Genomic DNA, 26,902 nt, shown 5'->3' with positions numbered 1-26,902 from the left:
CAGTGATCTCAGGGAAAATTCCAACAAAGAGATAGACACATAAAAAAATGGAGATAGAAAACATAAATAAAGCCAGTCAGAAATAAAGAGTATAATAATGGAAATGAATTACACATCAGGAAGAATCAACAGCAGATTAGATAAAACAGAGGATCAAATCAGTGATTTGGAATATAAGGTAGCAGAAAACACCCAATCAGAACAACAACAACAACAACAACAACAATTTTTTTTTTTTTTTTTTAAGTGAGGATAGTTTAAGGGAGCTTCAGGATATCATGCATAACAATATTTGCATCATAGCAGTTCCAGAAGGGGAAGAGAGAGACAGCAAGGGATCAAGAACCTATTTGAAGTAATGACTGGATACTTCTCTGACCTTGTGAAAGAAATAAGCATACAAGTTCAGGAAATGCAGAGAGTCCCAAACAAGATTAACTGTAACAGACCCACTCCAAGACATATCATAATTGAAGTGTCAAGGGTTAAAGACAGAGACTCCTAAAAGCAGCAAGAGAAAGGCAACTAGTTACTTAAATGACTGTCAGCTGAATTCTTAACAGAAACTTTGCAGGCCCAGGGGATTGGCAGAAAATATTCAAAGTGATAAAAAAAAAAGCAAGGACCTACAACCAAGTTTACTCTACCTAGCAAAGCTATCATTTAGAACTGAAGGAGGTAAAGAACTTCCCAGACAAGAAAAAACTAAAGGAGTTAATCACCACCAAACCAGTATTTCAAGGAATCTTAGAGGAACTACTTTAATAAAAATAATAATAATAATGCAATAATTATATATCTATCAATAATTACCTTAAATGTTAATGAATTAAATAATCCAGTGAAAAGACATAGGATGGGTGAATGGATAAAAAAAAAAAATGCTGCCTACAAGAGACTCATTTCAGATCGAAAGATATGCACAGACTAAAAAGTAAAGGGATGGAAAAAAAAAGATATTTCATGAAAATGGAAATAAAAATAACAGCTGAAGTAGTAATAGTTATTCCAGACAAAATAGACTTTAAAACAAGCGGATAACAAGAGACAAAGAGGACCCAGCAATTTCACTTCTGGGTATTTATCTGAAGAAACCCAAAACACTGCTTTGTAGGGAGATGTGCATCTGTATATTCATTGCAGCATTATTTAAAATAGCCAAGATATGAAGGCACCCTGGGTGTCCACCAATGAATGAATAGATAAAGAAGAGGTGGTACATATATACAATGGAATATTAGCCATGAAAAGAATGAAATCTTGCCATCTGTGAAAACATGGATAGACCTAGAGGGTATTTTGCTCAGTGGAGTAAGTCAGACAGAGAAAGACAAATGCCATATAATTTCACTTATATGCGGAATCTGGATAACAAGATAAATGAACAAACAAAGCATAAACAATTTCATAGATAAAAAGAGCATTCTAATGGTTGCTGGATGGGAAGTCTGAGGGATAGGTGAAGGGGGAAGGGAATTAAAAAGTATAAATTGGTAGTTACAACATAGTCATGGGGATATAGAGTATAGCATGGGGAATATAATCAGTAGTATTGTAATAACTATGTATGGTGTGAGGTGGGTACTGGAATTATCAGAATGATTACTTCATAAGTTATATAAATGTCAAATCACTATGTTGTACACCTGAAACTAATATAACATCATATGTGTGTGTAATTGAAAAATAAAAATATATTAAAAATATTTGTTAAGTACCCTATATATACCAAGGACTCCAGTATGTATTAGAGATTCAATACAACTTCAAAGGAAGGATGAGCTGACAAAAAGCCTAGCTGACTGAAAAAATTAGGAAAGTTATAGAATGCTTTAAATAAACTTGAAATCTAAATGATTATTGAAGGACTCAACAGGTGAAGCTTTGTTTTAGTAGGGCTTGGAGTTTTGTGAATAAGAAAAACAGCACTCGAAGCTCATCAAAATGGCAGCGTGAGTTGAGCCTCTGTAAAGCTCCCCTGGAATTTACAACGAATCGAACAACAAAAACTCCACAAAGGACTCCCTGCACAGCAGACAGGAGATGAAGAGGCTGACTACCGAAGTCACCTACAGGTGGGAGAATTGCACGAGCAGGGCAGGAGGAGAGGGAGAAGTGCGGAGAAGGAGCCACGTGGGCGCAGGATGCAGACCTAGCTCAGTGCGCGGAGCTCGCTGCTTCCCGGAACTACCGCAGCTGCGGGAGAGGGAAGAACTCGGACTGCTAGGGCTCCGCTTATGGCCCACAGGGCTGAGGGGACAGCATAAAACACGGCTGAACCCAACGCTCACGGCAGAGACCTCAGAGCAAAGACTGAAGGAAGAAGGCTGAAAACAGTGGTTTAAGCCCTCATTGCTGAGCAGAGAACGGAAGCCTTAGGTACTGAGACTAGCCGCCCCCTCCCTACCCTCCCAGAGCTCACCCCGCCCCCACCTGCCCGGTGCTAGAAGAGGAACAGTAGCAGTGTCAGATCAAAAGAACAGAATATTTGCTGTTCTGAGAACTGTGGACCACAGACACAGATTCGCAGCCCAACTAGTTCCAGCAAACGGGAGGGAGCTGTGGAAGCAGGACTGGCTATGGTGGTGGACGCAGCCATTGCTCTGGGTCACCTCTCACAACTCACCCTGCCCCTGGCCCCACCTATCTAGGCGGATCCCTGCAGGAGTAAACAGAACTGCTGAAATATACGGGCTCTGAATCAGGAGCTGGAAGAGCTTTGGAACATCAAAAGCTCTCCGCATACCCACTGGGACACTGCGCCCTGTGACCTAGACGAACTATTAACAGAGGAGAAGCCCCTCTCCCAGGGAATCCCCCCATTGTGTGAGAAGTTGGAATAGTGCAGAGAAAACATAGCACTACCGTGTGGGAGAAGAAAAATAAGTTGCAGTTGGAGAAATAATAAAACATTCTACCAACAAGTACTGGAAAACAAAAGAAAGACCTCTTCTATAAACCGGTTGTAGAAGCCACTCCTGTAGATGTCTAGGAAGAGAAATAATAAATCAGCAATTGCCATGAATAACCAAGGCAACAAGACAGCTCAGAAAGAAAGTGAAAAGTCTCCAGAAAAGGAACTTAAAGATATGGAAACATGTGACTTAAATGACAGAGAATTCAATATTGCAGTTCTGAAAAAACTCAATGAGGTGCAAGAAAACACAGAAATGCAGTTTAATGAACTCAGAAACACAATCAAAGAACAAAATGAGCATTTTACGAAAGAGATTGAAATTTTAAAAAAGAACCAAATAGAATTTCTGGAGATTAAGAACTCAATAGAAGAAATTAAGAATGAAATAACCAGCTTAGGTAGCAAAGTTGACCAGATGGAGGAAAGAATCAGTGACATCAAAGATAGAAACATGGAAATTACACAGATGGAAGAAGAAAGAGACTTGAAACTTAAAAGAAATGAAAGAACTCTACAAGAACTTTCTGACACCATCAGAAAGAGCAATATAAGAATAATGGGCGTACCAGAAGGAGAAGAAAGAGAGAAGGGAACAGAGAATATATTCAAACTGTCGATGAGAACTTCCCAAACTTGTGGAAAGAACTTCATTCTCGAATCCAAGAAGGAAATAGAACACCTAATTACCTCGATCCCAACAGGACTTCCCCAAGGCACATTGTATTGAAGCTGTCTAAAATCAACGACAAAGAAAGAATCCTCAAGGCAGCCAGGGAAAAGAAGACGGTCAGCTACAAAGGAAAGCCCATTAGATTATCATCATATTTTTCAGCAGAAACTCTACAAGCCATGAGGGAGTGGAACCAAATATTCAAACTGTTGAAAGAGAGGAATTATGAGCAAAGAATAATATATCCAGCAAAGATATCCGTTAGACACAAAGGAGGAAAAAAGACTTTTTCAGACGTACAGAAGCTGAGGGAATTTTCTAATACATGACCTGCATTACAGAAATAATAACGGAGGCTATTCGATCACCATCAACAGGGACAATTTGTGGCAACCAAAACATAAAAAGGGGGAGAGTAAAGGCCTAAACCGGAATATGAGAATGGAGAAAGTAAGCATGCTGAAGAAAACAGAATACTCTAAATATCAAACTTTCTTTTATATAAACTTAAGGGTAACCACTAAAAAAAAATCCAGAACTGAAATATATACTGTAATAAAAGAAGAAACGTAGGGAAATATCATAGAATACCAATAAACAGAAATAATAGACAACAACAAGAAGGCAAAGAAACAATGGAGACACAACCTTACCAGAAAACTAAAGATAGAATGACAGGAAATCCTCAAATATCAATAATGACCCTAAATGTAAATGGACTGAACTCACCATTAAAAAGGCACAGACTAACAGATTGGATCAAAAAATAAACCCAATCATATGCTGTCTCTAAGAGACACATCTCAGCTACAAGCACAAGCATAGACTCAAACTGAAATGGTGGAAATTGACACTCCAAGCCAATGGTACCCAAAGAAAATCAGGTATAGCCATAATTATATCAGATGAAACAGACTTCAGGGTGAAAAAGATAACAAGAGACAAAATTGGACATTTTATAATGGTAAAGGGGACTATACAACAAGAAGACATAACAGTCATCAATATTTATGCCCCCAATCAGGGAGCACCGAAATATACCAAGCAACTCAACTACTAATAGAACTAAAGGGAGAAATGGACCAAAACACAATTATACTAGGGGACTTAAATACATCATTGACAGCTATGTATAGATCATCCAAGCAGAAAATAAATGACGAAACAGCAGCCCTAAATGACACGTTAGATGAAATGGTCATAATTGACATATATAAAGCACTTCATTCTAAAACATCAGATTATACATTCTTTTCTAGTGTACACAGAACATTCTCAAGGATAGACCATATATTGGGACATAAAATCAGCCTCAGCAAATTTACGAAGATTGAAATCATACCAAGCATATTCTCTGATCACAAGGCTTTGAAATTGGATATCAACTGCAAAAAGAAAGCAGGAAAAAACACAAATACATGGAGATTAAACAACATACTTTTAAGTAATGACTGGGTCAAAGAAGAAATTAGGGGAGAGATAAAAAAATACATAGAAACAAATGACAATGAAAATACATCCTACCAAAATTTTGGGGATGCAGTGAAAGCAGTTTTAAGAGGGAAATTTATATCATTACAGGCCTATCTCAAGAAACAACAAAAATCCCAAATAAATAACCTTTGTTACACCTTAAAGAACTAGAAAAAGAACAACAAGTGAAACCCAAGGTCAGCAGAAGAAAGGAAATAACAAAAATCAGAGCAGAACTAAATGAAATAGAGAACAAAAAGACAATACACAAAAATTAATGTGACAAAGAGATGGTTCTTTGAAAACATTTAAAAAATTGACAAACCCTTGGCTAGACTCACTAAGGTAAAAAGAGAGAATACACTAATTAACAAAATCAGAAATGAAAAGGGGGAAGTTATCACGGACACCACAGAAATACAAAGGATCATCCAAGAATACTATGAAGGACTATACGCCACTAATTCAATAACCTAGAAGTAATGGACAGGTTCTTAGAAACATATAGCCTTCCAAGGGTGAAACATGAAGAACTGGAAAATCTAAACAGACCGATCACCAGTAATGAAATTGAATCAGTCATCCAAAACCTTCCCTAAAGCTAGAGTCCGGGACCAGATAGCTTCTCTAGTGAATTCTATCAAACCTTCAAAGAGGATGTAATACCAGTCCTGCTCAAACTCTTCCAAAAAATTGAAGAAGAGACAATACTCCCTAACTCATTTTATGAGGACAACATTACCCTGATACCAAAACCTGGTAAGCACAGCACAAAAAAAGAAAACTACAGACCAATATCTCTGATGAATACAGATGCAAAAATCCTAAAAAAAAATTCCAGCAATTCAAATACAACAATGCATTAGAAAGATTATTCATCACGACCAAGTGGTGTTCATCTCCGGGGCACAAGGATGGTTCATCATCTGCAAATCCATCAATGTGATGTATCACGTGAACAAAATAAAGGACAAAAATCATATGATTATATCAATTGATGCATAAAAACATTTGCCACATATAACATCCATTTATGATTAAAACACTTAATAAAATAGGTATAGAAAGAAAATACCTTAACATAATAAAGGCCATATATGACAAGCCCTCAGCTAATCTCATAATTAATGGTGAAAAACTGAAGCCCTTTTCTCTACTTTCAGGAACACGACAGGGATGTCCCCTATCACCTCTGCTTTTCAACATCGTGTTGGAAGTCCTTGCCAGAGCAATCAGGCAAGAGAAAGAAATAAAAGGGATCCAAATAGGGAATGAAGAAGTTAAATTATCACTCTTTGCAGATGATATGATGCTATATATAGAAAACCCTAAAGACCACCAAAAAGCTATTAGAAACAATCAACGAATGCAGTAAAGTTGCTAGCTACAAAATCAACATACAAAAGTCCATTGCATTCCTATAAACTAACAATGAAATCTCAGAAAAAGAAATACAAAAAACAATTCCTTTTGCAATTGCAGCAAAAAGAATAAAATACCTAGGAATAAACTTAACCAAGTATGTGAAGACGTATATGCTGGAAACTATAAGACATTTTTGAAAGAAATTGAAGAAGAGACAAAAAAATGGAAAGACATTCCGTGCTCATGGATTGGAAGAATCAACATAGTTAAAATGACCATATTACCCAAAGCAATATACAGTTTTAATGCAATCCCCATCAAAATCCCAATGGCAGTTTTTAAAGAAATAGAACAAAAAATCATCAGATTGGTTTGGAACCACAAAAGACCCCGAATAGCCAAAGCAATCTTAAGAAAAATGAACAATACTGGAGGTATCACACTCCCTGACTTTGGCTTGTACTACAGGGCTACAATAATCAAAACAGCATTGTATTGGCAGTAAAACAGACACATAGACCAATGGAATAGAATTGAGAACCCAGAAATAAAACCGCATAAATATGGACAGATAATTTTTGACAAAGAAGCTAAAAATATAAAATGGAGGAAAGACAGCCTCTTCAATAATTGGTGTTGGGAGAATTGGATAGCCACGTGCAAAAGAATGAAACTGGACTGCTATATGTCACCATGTACCAAAATTAATTCAAAATGGATCAAAGACTTAAGCATAAGATCTGACACAATAAACTGCATAGAAGAAAACATAGGTACTAAACTTATGGACCTTGGGTTCAAAGAACATTTTATGAATTTGGCAATGGAAGTAAAAGCTAAAATAAATGATTGGGACTATATGAAACTTAAAAGCTTCTGCACAGTAAAAGAAAACATCAACAAAATAAAGAGGCAACCAACTGAATGGGAGAAGATTTTTGCAAACAGTGCCTTCGGTAAGGGGCTAATATCCAATATATACAAGGAACTCATGAAACTCAACAACAACAAAAAAAAACAACCCAATTGAAAAATGGGCAGAAGATCTGAAGAGACATTTCTCCAAAGAGGACATAAAATTTGCAAATAGACATATGAAAAAATACTCAACATCACTAATCATCAGAGAAATGCAAATAAAAACCACAATGAGATATCACCTCACCCCAGTCAGAATTGGTATTGTCAACAAGACAAATAGTAACAAGTGTTGGAGAGGCTGTGGAGAAAACGGAACCCTCATACACTGTTGGTGGGAATGCAGACTGGTGCAGCCGTTATGGAAGGCAGTGTGGAGGTTCCTCAAAAAATCACGAATAGAATTACCGTATGACCCAGCAATCCCTCTCCTGGGTATCTACCCAAAAATTCTGAAAACGTTTATACATAAAGACACATGTGCTCCAATGTTCATTGCAGCTTTATTTACAGTGGCCAAGACATGGAAACAACCAAAATGTCCTTCGATAGATGAATGAATAAAGAAGTTGTGTTATATATACACAATGGAATACTATTCAGCGGTAAGAAAAGATGATATGGGATCATTTGTGACAACATGGATGGATCTTGAGATTGTAATGCTAAGCGAAGTAAGTCAGACAGAAAAAGCAGAGAACCATATGATTTCACTGATATGTGGTATATAAAACTGAAAACAACAAAAGAACAAGACAAACAAATGAGAAACAAAAACTCATAGACACAGACAATAGTTTAGTGGTTACCAGAGGGTAAGGGCAGAGGAGGGTGGGAGATAAGGGTAAAGAGGATCAAATATATGTTGATGGAAGGATGCCTGACTCTGGGTAGTGAACACACAATGGGATTTATAGATGATGTAACACAGAATTGTACACCTGGAATCTATGTAACTTTCCTAACAATTGTCACCCAGTAAACTTTAATTAAAAAAAAAAAAAAGAAGAAAAGAAAATTCTCCTGAGAATGGCACTTTTGCAGCTTATTTTATCTATTAGAATCAAAGGAGGAGATGTAAGGAAAGTAACCTGAAATCCATTTGTGCTAGTTAAGTGGTAGGAGAAAGCAAAGTGGGGAAATCTTTAGGATTGAATAAAAAGTAAAATGGAGAGACACATACTTCTTTTACATTGGTGAGTACATGATAGGTGATAGTTAACATTTACAGCACATAGAAATGGTATTTGGGGAACAAAATAAAAATGAGGGGTTCTGTGGTCTTCTCCTTTGGTGTGGTGTGTTGAGCCTTGAGGGGTCTGGTAAAAGGGATTACTCTGACATTCCAAGGGTATGTTATCTTAGATGCAAAAAGACAATAGACAGGTTCACTTAAGGTAAATAAAGATTGAGTTTTTCAAGGAAGCTATATGCCAAGGATGGAATATCAGCAGTGACTGCTTTTAGTCAAGACTTTTTATGCGCAGAACAATCTATGTGGTTAATTTCAGTCTCTGAGTTTGCAGGACCTCCCATGCTGGCCTCCCCTGAGCTTGTCAGGTTTAGTATGTGGCCCCTTTTCTGTCCACAGTGGGAAACAAGTAACTTGTCATATTAGTGAATATTGGGTGATATAGTATAAAGGAGAGAAGAAACCATACTGATATATGCAGAAACTTGCCACAGCAATAAATTACTCAATGATTTTTTTTTGCAGCTTTTAGTGCCTTTAGTTTTATATGTTTTGAGACAGTAGAAAATTTATGACTGGTAATGTCTATATGTTCAATAATTATTATAAGCATATGGTTTGTTTTGGTTGTTGTTTTAAAAAAGTAATACACTTTGGTTAGACCCATTGATCTCTGAATACCTTAGAAAAAATATAGACATTACTATCAACCATATTTGTAATATGTGGTTTCTATGTACTATTGCTTTATAAATTTCAAACTTATCCTAGGAAGGACAGCATTTGGTTATTAGTCTGCAGAAAATGTCCAGGAGACTTGGAATAAATCTAAAATCTAGAGGATATTTCTGAAAGGAGAAATCATAAATGAGGGAAGTGTACAAAGATATTGTTGCAGATATGTTTAGTTATTATTTTATTACCATTATTAAATGATACTTTCCAATTAGCAAAAAGTATTCTGGAGGTTATTATTTCTATTGGGGCCAAACTCACATTCTATTTAATTTTATCATCTTGACAGCTCTGTAGGGGAATAAAGGAATAACCATGTGTTATCCCTTTGTACAGTAAGAACCTGAATCTCATGTATTAAATGTTTGGTAGTTACATTGCTAATAAGAGTTGAAACCAGAAATCCAAACTTCGATTTTATGGACATACTTCAGTGTCAATACAGGAAAGAAACATGTTAGTAATGGACTTTGAGGCCTGGCATTTAACTGCCATGACCAATTTTAATGAAGATTACATGATAAAAATAATAGAGTAACCTTTATGACTCTATTATTAATAAAGGAGGTTGTGTGTTATCCCTTTGTACAATAAGAACCTGAATCTCATGTATTAAGTGTGCATTAGTCAACATTGATTCAAGGTTTGACCATGTTAGCAATATGAATTGATGTATGCCAGCCTGTGTATACATCACAGGACAGTGACCTGCTAGACCGGCGGAAACACTGCTTCACTGTGCAGTCCGAGTCTGGAGAAGACCTCTACTTCTCTGTGGAGTTAGATTGTGACCTTGCCCAGTGGGAAAGAGCCTTCCAAACAGCAACCTTTCTGGAAGTGGAACGAATACAGGTGAGAGTCTGTGGAATTTTAGGATCTATGATTCACACAGATATATGACCACTGGCCTAAAGGTCTAATTATTGAATTAAAATTAGCATAAAAATACAGTTCTGTGAGTCTTGGCTTCTCAAATACATTTTATAATTATTCATTGTGATTAAATGAATAGTAATACAGCTGTGAAAAACACTTTAATTTTTCTAAAATTTGATCTGTCTAGGCTATTTCCTGCCACTCATCAAAATATATTCTTTCTAATTTTAATTATAATCTTCTCCACTTTAAATCTAAAATGAAATACTCTGATATTCATTAATCATTTACAAGACCATTTTCTGTTCTCCAATCATGACCACCAAATTTTCAGCTGAATGGCTTCATTCACTTATAATGTTTTTTCTTGCTAGAAAGCTTTATCTTCGTCTCTATGTTTCAAAACTCTACACAGAATTTGAAACTCTTTTCATAGGTCATATTATCCATGAAGATTTTCCTGACTTCCAGTCTTCGCTGGCCACTGAGTACCACTACTCCTTCCACAACAAACCTGTTCACTTTTTAACACCAATATCACTTTCTTAAGTCTGCTCACACTGTCTGTATTGAAGTGATGTGTGCTTGACATTGCTCACAATAGTTATAGTTTGCTTGAGATTATTTTATTCCTCTACAAATGGAAGTACAGTGTATTTTGTACATCACTAGTATTCAATACATACTTATTAAGTTTTATTTCTTAAGTATGAAGTTATATCCAGATCAAACTTCATAGAGCCTTCAGCCTCCCTAATTCATAGAACTATGAAATGAAGCAGACTACTAAATATAGGTTATGAGCCTGGCAGGGACCAGAGATCAATGGCAATACTGAACAGTTGTGGTGCACTTGCCACATGTGAATAGACTCATAGAACCAGAACCTAAATAGACACATAGGCAGTTAATTTTGAAAAACAAATATGTGACGATGATGATATAGCATTGACTATCCTAGAATGCTTATCTACAATAGGAGATTGGATGCATATTTTTTCCGTATGTTGAACTGATTTATAACATATATTATTATTTTTTTCTGACTACAAACCTGTATTCAACACATCAATTTGCAGTATGACATGACAAAAGGGGAAAAGAACAAGAAGAAGATTCAAATTCTACTTGTTTTATTTCTCAGTTGACATTTTCTAATAGCTCTGCTGATCTGCATATATCTAAAAATGTTAAAGTAACAGAAATACTCTTTCAAAAATTTAACTGTATATATAACCTCAATTTAGTAAATAGGTACATTAATATCAAAAATGAAAAGGTGAAAACTGTCTTAAATATTATTTTATTTCAAGTGACAACATCTAAGACCATTTTAAAGCATAAAACATGTCAGTTTCATAGACGTTGACATTATTTAAAATTATATTGATATTTTTTAGGTTTCCCTAATTATCATGTTCCTAGAATATCACATTTTACTTGGAAAAATCTACATATTGATTTCTACCTGTTGGTCTCAATTTGATATTTCATTTTGAGTCTCCTGATGTTTAGAAATGAGCTAGAGATAAAGTTATGTTGTTTTACTATATTTGAATACTTTTTGTTTATTTATGTGTGTGTGTGTGTATGTTTGTAAAATGGGCTTCATATTCTCTAAGCTGATGTCTTGAGCAATGCATTTCTTTGGACTATCTATCAACTTACCTATTCACAATGCCAATTTAAAATGCATATAGTAAGTGAAAAGTAAAATATTTAATGCCATTGTAGCTTTCAGTTTTATCATAGACTTTATAATTTCCCAGTCATAAATTTTCTATACAAATATAAAAATATTTTTATGTCAATTACTTTATCAGGAATCAATAGCTAATGACTAAACACTTTGGTAGTGTTATTTTCAAAAACAAGAATGTGCATATATTTACAAAAGAACTTTATATGTTTCCTTCTATGTTCTCAATATTCCCACTAACATTAAAGTTGATAAAAAAAATAAAGAGGGAAAATATGTGAAATAGGCAGAAATGTAGAAAATTAATGAAGTGATTAATATGATTAATAAATTAATAAATAAAATTATTTTTATTTGGAAATTGGTTTTCATTAATGGGATTGCACTCTAACATTTCCTAGCTTGTAATCTATTCCTTTATCTACTTACAAGTTTTCTGATCTCTACTATACTAAATATTGTTATAAATATCTACATATTTAATAGGTAATCCATTGAATGCAGGTATTTCTAAACACTTGATATTGACATTTAAATTCACACCTTAGTAATAGAAAATGTAGTAAATATTGAAACAGAAAGGTAAAAATTTATATGAATAAAGTCTTACATTTCCATAGTATCCAAAGTACCAGTATGAAGCCTAATTCATTTATAGTATTTTTAGTTCCTTTGCTTGTCCTATTTCTGAACAATCTTCCCAGAGTAAATGAATAATGTTAGTAAAAAGCAGATAATTGTTTTAGACTTTACATTAATTTAATTTGAAAAATATATAGTTCTTTTACAGCAGAACTTTTAAGGAAAAAGTGTATCATTTTCAAAAGTGATCATTTCACTTTTGAATATAATTATAAAAGAAAATAATGATTTCCTTTAATTATGATTGCAGACAATTTCATATGTATATTACCAAGCTATACACATTTAGCTGTCATTCAACAGGGTATATTAACAAATATTTTGTGTCATGTATCTTTAAATGTTGTTAATAATATATAATTATGCAAAATCTTTTGAAGTGTTTCTAGTTTGAAACTTCCTAAACTTTTTTTGCATTTTTCTAACTATAATTCCATTTTTATTATAAAATAAACATAGAAATTAATCAAATATTTTAATGTGAAAAACATGTTAAGTATACTCATTATATATGTTTATTAAGATTAGACATTATAGAATTAAACTTCAGTGTATTTTAATTTACATCATATGTGTTTCAATTTAATGATTATTGAAACAATGTAATTTAATTTGTAAATCTGAACTTAAAGAAATAAATTTTAATTTTCTGTAATATTTAATATTTTCACCTGACATATTTTTAAAAAATGATAGTACTTGAAGTAGCACACAATTATGTCTAAATTAGAGGAAATGAGATAGCCTTGAACATTCCTTAATGTTGATAGTCGTATTGACAAAGTAGTAATGGGTGGATGCAAGCATAGAAGATGTCCATGTATTAAATAAATAAACTTCCACCCCAAACGACCTTATAGGTCCTATTAAGTTTGTTTGCTAATCCTAAAAAAGTTATTTCCAAATGAATAATTTGGCATGGTTATAACTTTCCTTTGCAAATTGAACTTAAATATATGAATATACCATATAGCTTTTTGGTGAAGACAACTTGATGCATTTCTCCGAAATTATAGTGAGAATGTGATTCATTTAATGTATTTTCATATACAGTAATACAAAAACAAATGCAATGTAAGGATTGGTATTGAAAATTTGCTTGAAATAGATTTATGCCTTATTTTCCCTCCTTCTCTTTCTCCTTGTTTGTTAATTACAAGTAATTTTCTCTATTTGGATATCTAACTATGCAAATAAAACAAGCCCATGGATATAAAAATGTATTACGTTGCGTATAAGCCTCAAGTTTTTATTTCCTGTTATTCTTATATTTCAGTACCTGTTTTATTAGTCTTTCCAATAATTTTATATAAGTAACATTATAAATTAATCTGTCTCAATGTAAAAATTAATTAATTGTTGATTTCTGAAGAATCAATAAGTTTATACAAATAATAACAAGTGGTAATTTGGGAAATATGTTTTGCTACATGACATGAATGAACATACTGAAACTGTTAAGGTCAAGATGTTTCTTGAATTTTTTGCCTTTGTTAGGGAATCTGAATTTGTGTGCCTGAGAGTTCTTCTAATAATATCCATAAAATTAATATGTCAAGAATTTAAGTAACATTTTAATCTTTAATAATTCACTTTTGACTTAATGAAAATGCAGTGATATTTAGCTAGTGGACTTAACAACTGAACATAATCTTGCCTACACCTAAAATTTTTAATACCAAGTTTATTGCCAAAATACCAAAGGAAGCCAGTGTGGCCCAAGGTAAAGACAAGAGCTGACAGAGCAGAATTGGGAATTTGGCCCTGAGTATCCCCTAGCAGGTCAAAAATCACTTAGCTTCTGTTTTATTAACATTAAGAAGTTAATAACACTCTCTTCCTTATACAATTACTGCAGATATTAAGTTAGCTATTATATAGAGAACTTACTACAGGAGCTTTCACAGTGTCTTTGAAAAATGTTGGCTATTTAGGCTGATATTGGGTCAATTACATGAAAAGTAACAGTATTTTCTGTTTTGTCTAGAGCAAGACATATGCATGTGTCCTAGAAAGTCATCTAATGGGACTCACGATTGACTTTAGCACAGGATTTATCTGCTTTGATGCTGCAACAAAGGTAATGTGATCAAGTCAGCTCTGGGAAATGTGCTGCATACATTCTAATTTAAGAATGATTGAAATAACTTCGAATGCCTGTCATTCAAAAAGTTAAATTATGCTTTAATCTGTTTATAGAAAAACAAAAAAAAATAATTTTAATAAACAATTTTTTGCCAAAAAACACTATAACTATATAAAGTGTATATATGATATTATATATGTATACATATATATCCTCTTTTACTAAAGGTATGGCTTCATATTGAGGGGAAATTTTCCTTCCCCCAAACTATTTTTAAAGCAAAATATCCCTTTATTACTTTTCTGCAGCAACATCTCCAATATCAGAATAGGGAAAATATATTTTTCAGTTTTATGGATAATATGTTAGAATTATAGAATGGAGGAATTTAAGGGTTTGAAGTTTCAAGCCAAGGATACAATCCTTGTAAACACATAACTTAATATGGTCTTGTGCTCTCTAATTGGGTGCCATTTTCACAAAGGTTATGTTTGTGGGACGGACATATATTGAATGATTAAGGGCACTTTCTCAGCCAGTTATATCTAAAAAATCCTAAAGCTCAACTGACCTACCATCTACTGTTAATCTTCCAGTACTGGAGTCACTGCTTCAACTTTCTGACTTGGAGCTCTGGTCTTAATGGAAGACACTCTCTTCTCTCCTAAAAGGACATCAATTCCTTAGGTGCACCTCACTTTCTCCTTTATCGAAGTATAACCTAAGAAACAAACCAATATTTTTTTTGTCACTAATTTTAAGGATTAACGAGAAACCCTTTACTGGGAAATATATTTTACCTAGAAAGTAAGACTTGTACAGGATTTTAAAAAAGCAAATGCAAATAAAACAGGATAGTGATATAAATATGTGAGAAAGGCAGTGTACAGATAGGAGACGTGTTTTGATCTTGAGAAAAAATAAGAGTCTATTGGTGTGGTCAGCGTAGGAAATGAGAGTCAGCATGATTTTAGATTATACTTGAATACTACTGGTTTGGAAGCAGCGAGGTGTCTGGGAATGTCAAGCTGGTTCTTGTTACATAGTACTTGTGTATGAAAGTCCCCATAAAAACCATTTTCCTGGATTTTCCAGAGAGTGTAAGACACACTAAATAGCACCATATTCCATGTACTTCAGTTTACATTAGCAACATAGCAGGAGGTTGTACATTCTTCTGTTTCCCTTAGTGTTGCTGGGGTTATTCCCTCACAGAAGTTTGTTGGCATATACAGCTCAGCTTGTCCTTTGTAATCCTCATCCTTGTTAAAATGTAGCCTTTTCCATGTTAGGAAAAGGTTTTCTCACTAATGTGTCAAAGTCTGATGTTGCGGTACTTATATAATTCTCATAGCTAAGAGTATAAATGTTCTGCCATTATGTTCCTTTAAACACACATAGTCGTAGGTACATTAGTTAATTATATATAATAATAGATCTCCATGTAAACAGAGTCTTCATTGGTAATATTTTCAAATAAGTATTTACTTGATACTTGCTGTTTATAGAGAAACACAGGTGGGGTATACCTGTCAGTCGTGGGTGCTCAAGGAAGGCTTCATAGAAATTGAGACACCGAGAGTAAGATTATCCAGACATATATCTGTAAGTGAGGAAGGACATTGAATTTGAGGTCAGAAATGTGAGATCAAGTGTGTAGCTAACTAAGAGACAGATGATGAAAGGGGTTCTATTAAAGAATTCAGATTTGGTGTTAAGAACAGAAGAATACCTTTGAAGGGTTTGAGAAAAAGGAAGGAAATGATAAGAGGTTTATTTGACAATACACAACTAATAGGAGAGTATATGAGTAAGATTGAGCGAACCTGGGCAAACTACAGATTCTAAATTCTCAAAATCTGTCTTCAACTGGGCATCTATCACTCTACGACATCGCTCAGAAAATTATATGCATGGTTGACAAGGTCAAATAAACACATTGTTACAAATTGAGGGTAACAGTAATCACAGTGTAGTTTAGTATAACCGAAAGATAAGGTGCAGGAAGGGGATGGAGAGAGACAATACTGGAGGGGGAAAAAAATAAGCAGGGCCACATGGTTAAGTTCCATTTCATGTTTGACCTAAATCTGATTTTTCTAAAAGATTTATATTAAAATATAGCTAACATACAATATTATTATAGTTTCAGGTGTACACAACAGTTATTAAACATTTGTGTATCTAAAGAAATGATCACCAATGATCACCAGCTGCCATCTGACACTACAATGCTATTGACTGTATTCCCTATGCTGTACGTACCCCTGACTAGTCTTAGTACACATCTGGCATTATACATAGTTATTGCCATAGTATTAACTATATTCCCTATGCTTTATTTTGCACACCTTGACTATTTTCTAACTACAAATTTGTACTTTTTAATCCTTCCCCCTTTTTCACCCTGTTCCCAAACCCCTCTTTCATCTATCACCCTGATAAATCTAGTATCCATCTGAAACCACACATAGTTATTACAATATTGTTGACTATATTCCTTATCCTTTTTTTGTTCTTTGTTGTTCATCTTAAAGAAATCCCTCTAAGATCCCTTGTAGTTCTGGTTTGGTGTTGATGAACACCTTTAGCTTTTCCTCATATGGGAAGCTCGTTATCTGTCCTTCAATTCTAAATGATAGTTTTGCTGGGTAGAGTAATCATCATTGTAGGTCTTTGCTTTTCATTGCTTTGAATATTTTCTGCCAATCCCTTCTAGCCTGGAAAGTTTCTGTTGAGAAATCAGCTGGCAGTCTTAAGGAAGCTCCTTTGTAGGTAACTGACTGCTTTTCTCTTATTGCTTTTAAGAGTCTCTCTCTGTCTTTAATTTGGCATTTTAATTATTATGTGTCTTGGTGTGGGCCTCTTTGGGTTCACCTTGTTTGGGACACTGTGCACTTCCTGGGCTTGTGTGTCTATTTCCTTCACCAGGTTAGAAAATTTATTAGTCACCATTTCTTCAAATATGTTTTCTTTTTTTCCTGAACAAGAAGAAAGTATGCTGTTTACTTTGGAAAGAGATTCAGAATTCAACAAGAGAAATCAGTTTAAACAAGTTTGGATGCCCCTACGACTGTCAGATATTTTCTGTAATCTTGATCGCTAGGGCTTATGCCAGTGAAAACAGAATCCTCAACATTTCCTTTTCAACCTTTCCTTCCATGCTGCATGAGTCAGACACGGGTTGGAGTTCCCAGTTAAGGGTCTGCAGTTACAGTAAGCTTATGTAAATATCAAGTATCTGAATCTATTTAGTTCCTGAGTCAGATACCAAATTCAGAAAGTGAAAAGCACCACATGATCCAAATGATCCAAATTTATTTGTGGTCTGGGTTTCAGATGTAAGCAGTGGGAGTTCAGAGGGTAAGGAACAGATCCCCCAAAATATCCAAATGTATGTACTCTCCAGAGGATGGAGAGTGAGGGTTTGGAGAGGGAATGCCATCTGTGTTGTTCACTGCAGAGCCAAGGACTATTTATTTCCATTTCTTTAAAACATGTGTAATATGCATATTGACTACATCTTCACTTATCAATTTTAGTCATTGGTATTCAAATAGGTTTTCAATTCCTCCCTTTCTCTTTTCTTCTTCTGGTAGCCCTATGATGTGAATGTTGGTATGCTTGATATTGTCCCAGAGGCCCCTTAAACGATCCTCAGTTTTTGGATGCTTCTTCTTCTTCTTTTTCTTTTTGCTCTTCTGTTTGGGTGTTTTGTGCTACCTTATCTTGTAAGTCGTTCATTTGAACTTCTGCTTCATCTAATCTACTGTTGATTCCCTCAAATGTAGTCTTCACTTCAATTATTATATTGTTTATTTCTGGCTGGTTCTGTTTTATGTTTTCCCATTTTTGTGTTTTCCACGTCTTTGTTGAAGTTTTCCTGCAATCAGTGAGCATGCTTATAACCAGTGTTTTGAACTCTGTGTCTGGTAGATCGCTTGTCTCCTCTTTGTTTAGATCTTTTTTTGGAGCTTTGTTCTGTTCTTTAATTTGGGACATGTTTCTGTGTCTTTGTATTGGCACAGAATTAACCCCTGGTCATTCACAGAATGTGAAAGCATCCACGAGACTCTACAAAGTGGGAGAGCAAGAAAGCTGTATTGAAAGTCAGGCAGAGAGAGAGAGTTCTGTTTGGAAGAGAAATAATGGCAAAAGTTTTGCCACAGCAGTCTGATAGGGAGAGCTGCTGAGACAGAGAGGCAAGAGAGATACTGGCAAAAGGAGTTTAGCCAGGGGAGAGGCCAATGGAGACAGCTGCATTGGGTTTCTGTTTAGCTTGAGTTTTATATTTTTCTAAGCAGAATGCAGGGTGCTTGTTGGCTTGAGGGGGTTGGGGGGTGGGGGCGGCCATTACAACTGTCTTCTCCTGGGAACTGTCCTGCTCCCATATATGATGCATGTCAGCTTATAGGTTGCTGTTGCGGTTGGGAACTGCTCTATTTCCACCTATGCTGGATGTAAGGTGCTTGTCAGCTTGCAGGTGCAGTACTAGCCAGGGGATTCAGAGCCAAGTGCTTCATGTTTAAGCTCATTCCTGTTAGTGTACAAGTTTGCTGTTATTAACGCTTGTCTCATCAATCTCTCCATTTGGCTGTGTCCCTGTGTTTGTTTCTATGCATTAGAGAGGCCTGCTATCTCTCTCTCTCTTACTGTGTTTCCCCAAAAATAAGACCTAACTGCAATATAAGCCCTAGCATGATTTTTCAGGATGACATCCTCTGAACAAAAGCCCTAATGCATCTTTTGGAGCAAAAATTAATATAAGATCCAGTCTTATTTTGGGGGAAACACGGTAGTAGAGTAGCCCTATGTAGTAGGTGTGCTGTGATATTCAGTGGCGCTGTCTTCCTGGTCACCTGAGCCACGTGCTTCAGGTGTGCCCCTTGTGTGTGCTGTGTGTGCCCTCCTACTGTAGTTGAGCCTTGTATGGTTGCTAATTGTATGTCAATGGGAGAGATTGACCCTTGGGCTGATTAGTTGTAAGGATTGGTCGAGACTACAATGGAGGTGTTGTGGTACAGGGGCTGACCCTACAGAGCAGGATGCACTTTTGCAGGGCTCTGGTGCCTGCCCAGTGTGCCCTTTTGAGTGTTTTATCCCTAGAGCAGCAGGCTGATGCCCTAGCCAGGCATGCCAGCCCCATGTCCTCCTGGAAGGGGCCCCACTGCAGGCTATGCTCAACCATAGACTTCACCCTGCCTAGGGACACCTGGAATGAGCCACAAAGCAATTCACAGATGGCCAACACCTGAAATGGGTTTGGAGGTGTCTCAAGAGGCCAAGCCAAGAACCAAGGTCAGTTGTCACTAGTGCTTAGGTCTGCTTAGCCAGAGATAGGGGACATACCAAAGCCAGATACTGCTTGTGTGGGATTTGTGAGCCTTTGAGAGATTTTAGGAAAATCCACAGCATGAACCAAGAAAGGCCAGAAAAGTCACTGGAAGCAGTTTGGATGTGCCTGGAAGTGGGGTGGGATAGGATCTCAGGGAATCAGGGCAAACAAATGGTGTTAGTCAGGTTGATGGAGATTCAGATATGGTGGCCACCTATGGCTACATGCTGGGAGAAGGGAAGTCTCAACATAGAAACAATGGCACTAGTTTTCACAGGCAGAAGTTATGGGGGACCTTCAGTCTTTGGAATTCATTAAACTCTGGGCTGAGGAAACTGGTGTGGGGCTATATGACCCCCCACTCCACCCAGCAGGATCTCTGCAATGGAGATATCTCCCCAAATTTTTAATGATCACATGCTTGTAGAGGACCCCCCATGCTGTGTCTCTGCCCCTCCTACCAGTCTTGAGGTGGCTTCTTCTGTATTTTTTTAATGGTAGGGCTTTGGTGCAGCTAGACTTCAAGTGATTATCAATGATGGTTGTTGTGTACTTTAGTTGTAATTTTGATGTGTTGGTAAAAGGAGGTAACCACAGCATTCACCTATTCTGCCATCTTGACCAGATCTGACTTAAATCTAATTTATACTGTGGAAAGATCATTCTAGCTGAGGTGCATAGATTGCATTGATTGAGTGGAGGCAAGACTGAATTAATGGACATTTATGTTATCCCTTGAAAATTTAGAAGAATAACTTCTTAAAAAAAAAAATCATGAAATTTGAAACCATAAAAAAAAAAAAAAATGAGACAAGGCGTGTTTTTTATTTATTTATATCAACCAAATAACACCTCATCTGTAACGGTTAAAATGAGGAAAAAGTCATCCCAATGCCACACCATAAAGCTCCCCTTCAGTCCTTATCATGTTGCAGATGAGCCAACTTCAAGTGCTCCATTGGCTGTAATTGGTGCATGAGGACTTCATTCTGTGTAATTGTCCCTTGCAATGTGTGGAACACCACAAAACTTGACCCTTAAACCTGGGTCAAAGTGAAAGACATTATTACTCACATTCTTACTGTTTCCCTGGTAGAGTCTGTGAATCCATTAGTTCTGCCAAATTGTAATTGTCTGATAGTTTTTTGTTTTTTTTTTAATGTTTTAATAGTTGAATTTGAGAAATGTCAAGAGCTTCTTTAACAGCTTCTTTACTTAAAAACTTCTTTATTTCAAGATATTTAAATAATACATAGCATATTAGAAATATTTTTTGATATCATGATTAACAACAGATCTTTGAAAGATCATAAATTACAAAATAAAATAGTAACATTTTAAAGAATTAGCTCCATTGTATGTTAGAATCTATTATAAAGATATTATGCTTTCTTCTTATCCTTATAACTAATTTTCATTGAACATAGATTGAAAACATTATCTAGGGAAAATCTGTAAAACCCATATATCCGCATGGTGACTTGCAATTTAAGAACTTATATTCTGTGTAGCAAAAAACAATATCACCCTAACCAAAATCACTTCCTTCTTGTTTTAGATTTTTTTCTATAAAATTAGAAGTGCTCCTGTTCCCAAATAATTGTGCTTCAGAACTAAATTCATTGTTAATGCATTTGATTCATGAAATATCTTAATCGATCTAATCCATTCATACCTTTAAGTACACACTGATTTCTACAGTGTTTCAAGGTAGAATCTGAAAGTTAATTTGACTTATACTTATACTTTTCATTTTCAAAAGTCTTTGATATGGATTGGATAAATTGAAGGTCACTAATTATAAAGAGCTAATGTTTGAGCTACTGTTTCTCCTAAAGATATATGTATGTCTTTCATATGCACACATTTCATAATATGCTTATTTGAATTTTTCTAAAAAACGTTTATAATTATAAAAGAATTATAATATGAATTCTGTAGGTCAGACCTCTTGAAATAGAATTACTTTTTTTTTAACTTTATGCTATTTGTTCTATAGTATTTTTGCTATTTCATATCAAAGACAGTTATTAAAAATACAAAAGGAAAATTTGAAGTTATTGAAATGAATATTTTCTTGAAATATCTCCTAAGTAGAAATTTTAAAATACATTAATTAGAATGTCATTATGACAATATCTATATAAATCTTAGCATTTTCCTTTTTACAGTATCTTTCAATCTTTTTTATTCTCTAATTGTGTAACTTACAGCACCAAAAGACGGACAATTAACTATTTGATGGAAATTTTATGTTCTTCAGATAAATTATTTCTTCTTTGCAATAAAAAACATTGCACTTATTATAAAACAAACTCAGGCATTTAGGGAAACAATCCATCAGGTAATTTTTTTTAACCCTCAAACATTTCAAAGTTAGCTGTAAATGTTCTGAAGAAAAGTATTAACCCAAGTATTTGTGCCAGTATATAACTAGATGTAATACAATAATAAAATTCTGGATTTTTTGGTTCATTTCTTGCCATATAAAGACTAGAAAGTTATGTAGAATTAACACATACTTTACTGACTTTATTTATTTATCTATATTTAATTAAAGTTTATTGGGGTAACAATTGTTAGTAAAGTTACATAGATTTCAGGTGTACAATTCTGTATTACAACATCTATAAATCACACTGTATGTTCACCACCCAGAGTCAGTTCTCCTTCTATCACCATATATTTGATCCCCTTTACCATATGACCCAGCAATCCCTCTCCTGGGTATCTACCCAAAAAATCTGAAAACATTTATATATAAAGATAAGTGTGCTCCAATGTTCATTGAAGCTGTATTTATGGTGGCTAAGACATGGAAACAACCAAAATGTCCTTCATTAGATGACTGACTATATTTATAATTAAAAGTATATAAAGAAAAAAATCAGGTAATAGTCAAAAATTCTTTGGCTAATATATGCTTTACATACTTCTTTCATTTTATATCTTTTGTTTCCTCTTATTTCACCCTTTACATTTTCTAATTCTACTTCCCTTCTATGGTCTTTGATAGGTTTTATTTATTTTTTATTAGTAAGAATATCTCTCTTAAAACTTTTCTCATTGTGTTTTAGATTGTCTTTCCTTCAGCTGTCAGTTTTGATTTACATTATTTTTTTTTGTTAATACAATGTATTGATTTTTAAAACTCTCAAATAATAAATGGAAATAATAATAGCTGTGGGTCTATCTCACAACATTATTCTAAAACTAAATGAGACAGCTTATTTGAAAAAAAAATAGTAAACTAAAAAATATAACACCTAGATTTGGAAGTCCTTAAGTATTATTTCCAGGTATCCCACCTTTCAATGGATCTTGTCTCAACCACAAATCACAGTCTTTCATCTAACCCCAGGAATCTATTCTTCTTTTCCCCCTTCTATTTCAAATCCTCCAAAATTCATAAATTAGCTGCTTCTGTCCTCCCACCATTAACATTGGTGGGATCTTTGCAAATCATATAGTTGCTGTAGCCTTTTTCACCTTTAACGTGGACATGAAAATGACACCCTTCTCATAGGATTATTGTAAAGTTAATTAAGAAAATGTATGTGGAATGTGTTGCACAGTGAGTGGGAAATGATGAACCTTCAATAAGAGGTGGATATTTTGTTGCTTATTCACTGGTAGGTAATTCTGACCACTGCAGGGCACTAGCACAAACAACACCTTCTACCTCACTGGCACTCTCAAGATGTCAAAGTGGCACTGTCTTTTTTAGAATTCTTGATCAATCAATCAATCAATCAATCAATCAATCAACATGTTTGCTATATTCTAGTCCTCGTGGGTCTCTGCTTTTATAGAGGTTTTTGTTCTCATGGCACCTAGTAGACAAGATTGACATTAAACAAGTAATTGATAAGTTTAATGATTCTCAGAAAAGGGAGTTTGGGATAGCATGGAAGCATATAAACTAGGTTAAGGGACCATAGGTGGTACTTAGAGAAAATTACATAACACCTGAGAATTCATAGGTCGTGAGAAGCTAACTATGCACACGGTGGAGAAAGACTGAGTAGCATGTGTGCTAAGATGTGAGAAAGTGCTGACAGGATCAATGTAGCAAGAGCAGGAGAATAAGAGGGGAGCAGTTTTCAAAAGTAAAGTAGTCAGACACCAAATAATGAGGAGCTTTTATCTTCACTGTAAAGCTTTGGAACTTACATCAGTTATTATAGCTGTGGCCACAAAATAGCTATGTAACATACAATGACAATACTTCACTGGCTTACAGTAGTAAATATTTATTTTTCACACTTCCGTGGGGTTCAAACTGTTGATTTGGACAGGGTTCATCAATGAGACTGCAGTTTGGATGGTTCTTTCAAATATGCTCGATTAGGTTCTGCTCTCCTTGTTCCTTATTATTAGTGGAACCAGCTTATCCCAGGCGTGTCCTTTTCTTGTAGATGGCAAATGCAAAAGAATATAAGCCTTAATGTGCAATTTTGCTTTAGCCTTTGCTGCTGGAAAAATTGCAAAATCCCCTTGTTCAAAGCATGTCATGTGACTGAGACCAAAACCAAGTAAAAAGACAGATCACCTCAGTCTATGGTGGAAGGGCATTTCTAAGTTATATTGCAATAGGCATTCGTGAAAATTAGGGTTGATATGCCCATCGTGCCAAGGCCATGGAAACCCACTAACAGATTTTATGTGAGTAACAGGGTACAATCTGAGACGACTTCAGCATCTTTGCGGAGAATGCTTTGGAGATGGAGAAGAGTGGATGCTGGGATGGGAGGAGGTTAATAGGAGATTATGTGGTTTAGCGTAGGTGCTTTTCAAATGCAGAGTGGTTGGGATTGTGTAACAATGAGGATAGACTCTGAGTAGGGCTTGAGAATAGAAAGGATGGAACAAGCATGACAGCAAAGTTTCTGACTTGAGCATTATGTGGGAAAAGGAAATACAATGGAAAAGAAATGGATGTGCAGGATATTCATTAAATTGTTCTCATGAAAGTGGCTATGGAGAGGTCACTGAATAGTTACTATGAATGTTCAATGTAAAGATGAGAAGTACACATTTTTCACTTTTCTAATGCTATGTGTCTTACATTAAATAACTTGCCTGTTTCTTGGAAAAAACACATTTGAACATAGTGTGATATACCAAAGATTCAGATATTATAAACAAAGTATATTGTGGACTTAAAGTGCCAAGGTTTAGTTCTAATAGCTTTTCCATATACTATGCAATGCTATATAATGTATTACTTATCTCAGAATGACTTTCACTTCAAAAGGTTTCCTTGTCTCTAATACAAACAAATTTATGACTATCAGGCTTCACCAGGATACCAAAATATAATTTTTTTCCAAATTCACTGGGTAAACAAGATTTAGGCTCCAGCTGGCACCTTCTATATTGGATCTACCCTGTATAAATTTACTCAAGCATCATATTTATGGTATATATACCCTTATTAACCTTGAGTAATTCAGACTCTCACCATTTGCAATATTGTATGGCCTGTTTAACTAAATCAAAATGATTCAATACAGAAAGAAAGAGTATACATCCCAAGGCAATTCATTATATGTTGCTAATTTAATGAATGCAATAATTTCCCAAGTGATACTTTTTACATTTGAGTCAAATGGAAACTATCAATTGCTAGAAACACAAATTTGTTTTAATTTGGAGATTTTTTTTTTTATTATGCTCAGGGAAAAAATAATAAATGGTTGACTCATAACAATAAAATTCATAATTAAAGTTTAGAAATCAAATTAGTAAATGTGTAGACTAGCTGGTGCTGCCTCAAAATAAAAATATGCAGAAACTTAGGTGTTAATTTAGCAGTTTTAAATGAAGTGTTTAATCTCTGTCATTGGAGCAGCCTACAGACAACCTGGAGCATGAAACAGTGATGGCTTATTGCATTGCACAGGTATATTGACTTAGATGTAGCTATCGCAGTAAACTCATCTCTTTTTCTCTCTAGAGTTGTCATTATCCACTGAGCTGGCAGCAACTGTGTGTGCATATGTTAAAAAGAAAAGAGTTGACTTATATAGAGAATTGATAATACGAATTATAAGTGTGGCTGAATTTTATCGTGTTGTCAGAAAACAGCAACAACAATTAAAACAAAACAAAACAAAACAAAAACCTATGATTCTGAGAAATTTATGCCAACAAAACAAAATTTTCTTGACAGTATTTATTATACAGACAACATATAAAGTTTCTCAAAATGAAATTAGTATGGTAAGAATAATAAATGGCATACCATATTGAATAATATGTGGAAACATGTTAGTGCTTGCTTTCCCACATGTATTTTGGTTATTCTTCTGAAAAATTTTACATAAATATGATTAAAATAAGTACTCTGTGTACATCAACTCACTAAATTGGTGAATTTAATCTAATACAAAACAACCTATCAAATATATGAAATGAAAAAACATAGATTTCAGACAAACTAAAACAAATAAATAGAAATTTCTAATCGGCAAGCATAATAGTCAGTAATCTTTAGACTGCAAAGAAACCAAATTCAATTTATCTGTATTACTGAGGTTACTCTGTGAATTGAACTGAGGACCTTATGGTAACCAGCTCCCATTGGACAGTGTTTAAGACATAGTTGCCTCACAATGAATAAAAAATAATAATAAATAAATAAATAAAATGACCTACAAGGTCTGAGTTTTAGAAACATTTATCCTGCCTTTTTTAACTTTTTTATAGATTCCAAATAATTTTTTGAATATTTATTACTTCTATTTTAATACATCAACCAAATAAATTCTTAGAGTGAAAATCTGTATACTCCTCTTTGATTGTTCCGTATATTTGATGAAAAAAATATAAATATATTTCAATATGTAGAGTCAATTTGGGGGGAATTAATTTATTTGAAATACTTTTGATGGAGAAATTCAGCCTGATTGAGCAATTTCATCCAGTCTTTACTTTAGGCAATTCTCCTGATGATAATGAATTTCTGTTCTGTTAACTCCAGCTCAGACAT

The 26,902-nt window shown here is 34.7% G+C and overlaps 1 protein-coding gene across 9 annotated transcripts in view; it reads left to right on the top strand.

Annotated features, from left to right (window-relative positions):
* The window catches only part of SNTG1 (syntrophin gamma 1), an 817,517-nt gene that overhangs the window by 734,736 nt on the left and 55,879 nt on the right, over nt 1-26,902 (top strand). For 6 of the 9 annotated variants that reach the window (XM_074318426.2, XM_074318425.2, XM_074318427.2 and 3 more), the window contains 2 exons: nt 9,952-10,122; nt 14,475-14,567. In XM_074318426.2, the coding sequence (XP_074174527.1) occupies nt 9,952-10,122; nt 14,475-14,567 (264 nt within the window). The remainder of the gene's footprint in view (nt 1-9,951; nt 10,123-14,474; nt 14,568-26,902) is intronic. The other 3 variants (XM_019712571.3, XM_074318424.2, XM_019712572.3) reach the window with 2 other exon arrangements.

Source organism: Rhinolophus sinicus, chromosome 7, assembly GCF_057876585.1.
Source record: "Rhinolophus sinicus isolate RSI-liver-muscle chromosome 7, RSI-T2T, whole genome shotgun sequence".
NCBI classification, from domain to species: Eukaryota; Metazoa; Chordata; class Mammalia; order Chiroptera; family Rhinolophidae; genus Rhinolophus; species Rhinolophus sinicus.
Note: the sequence above shows the minus strand (reverse complement) of the source record. Positions and strands in the feature narration are given on the sequence as shown.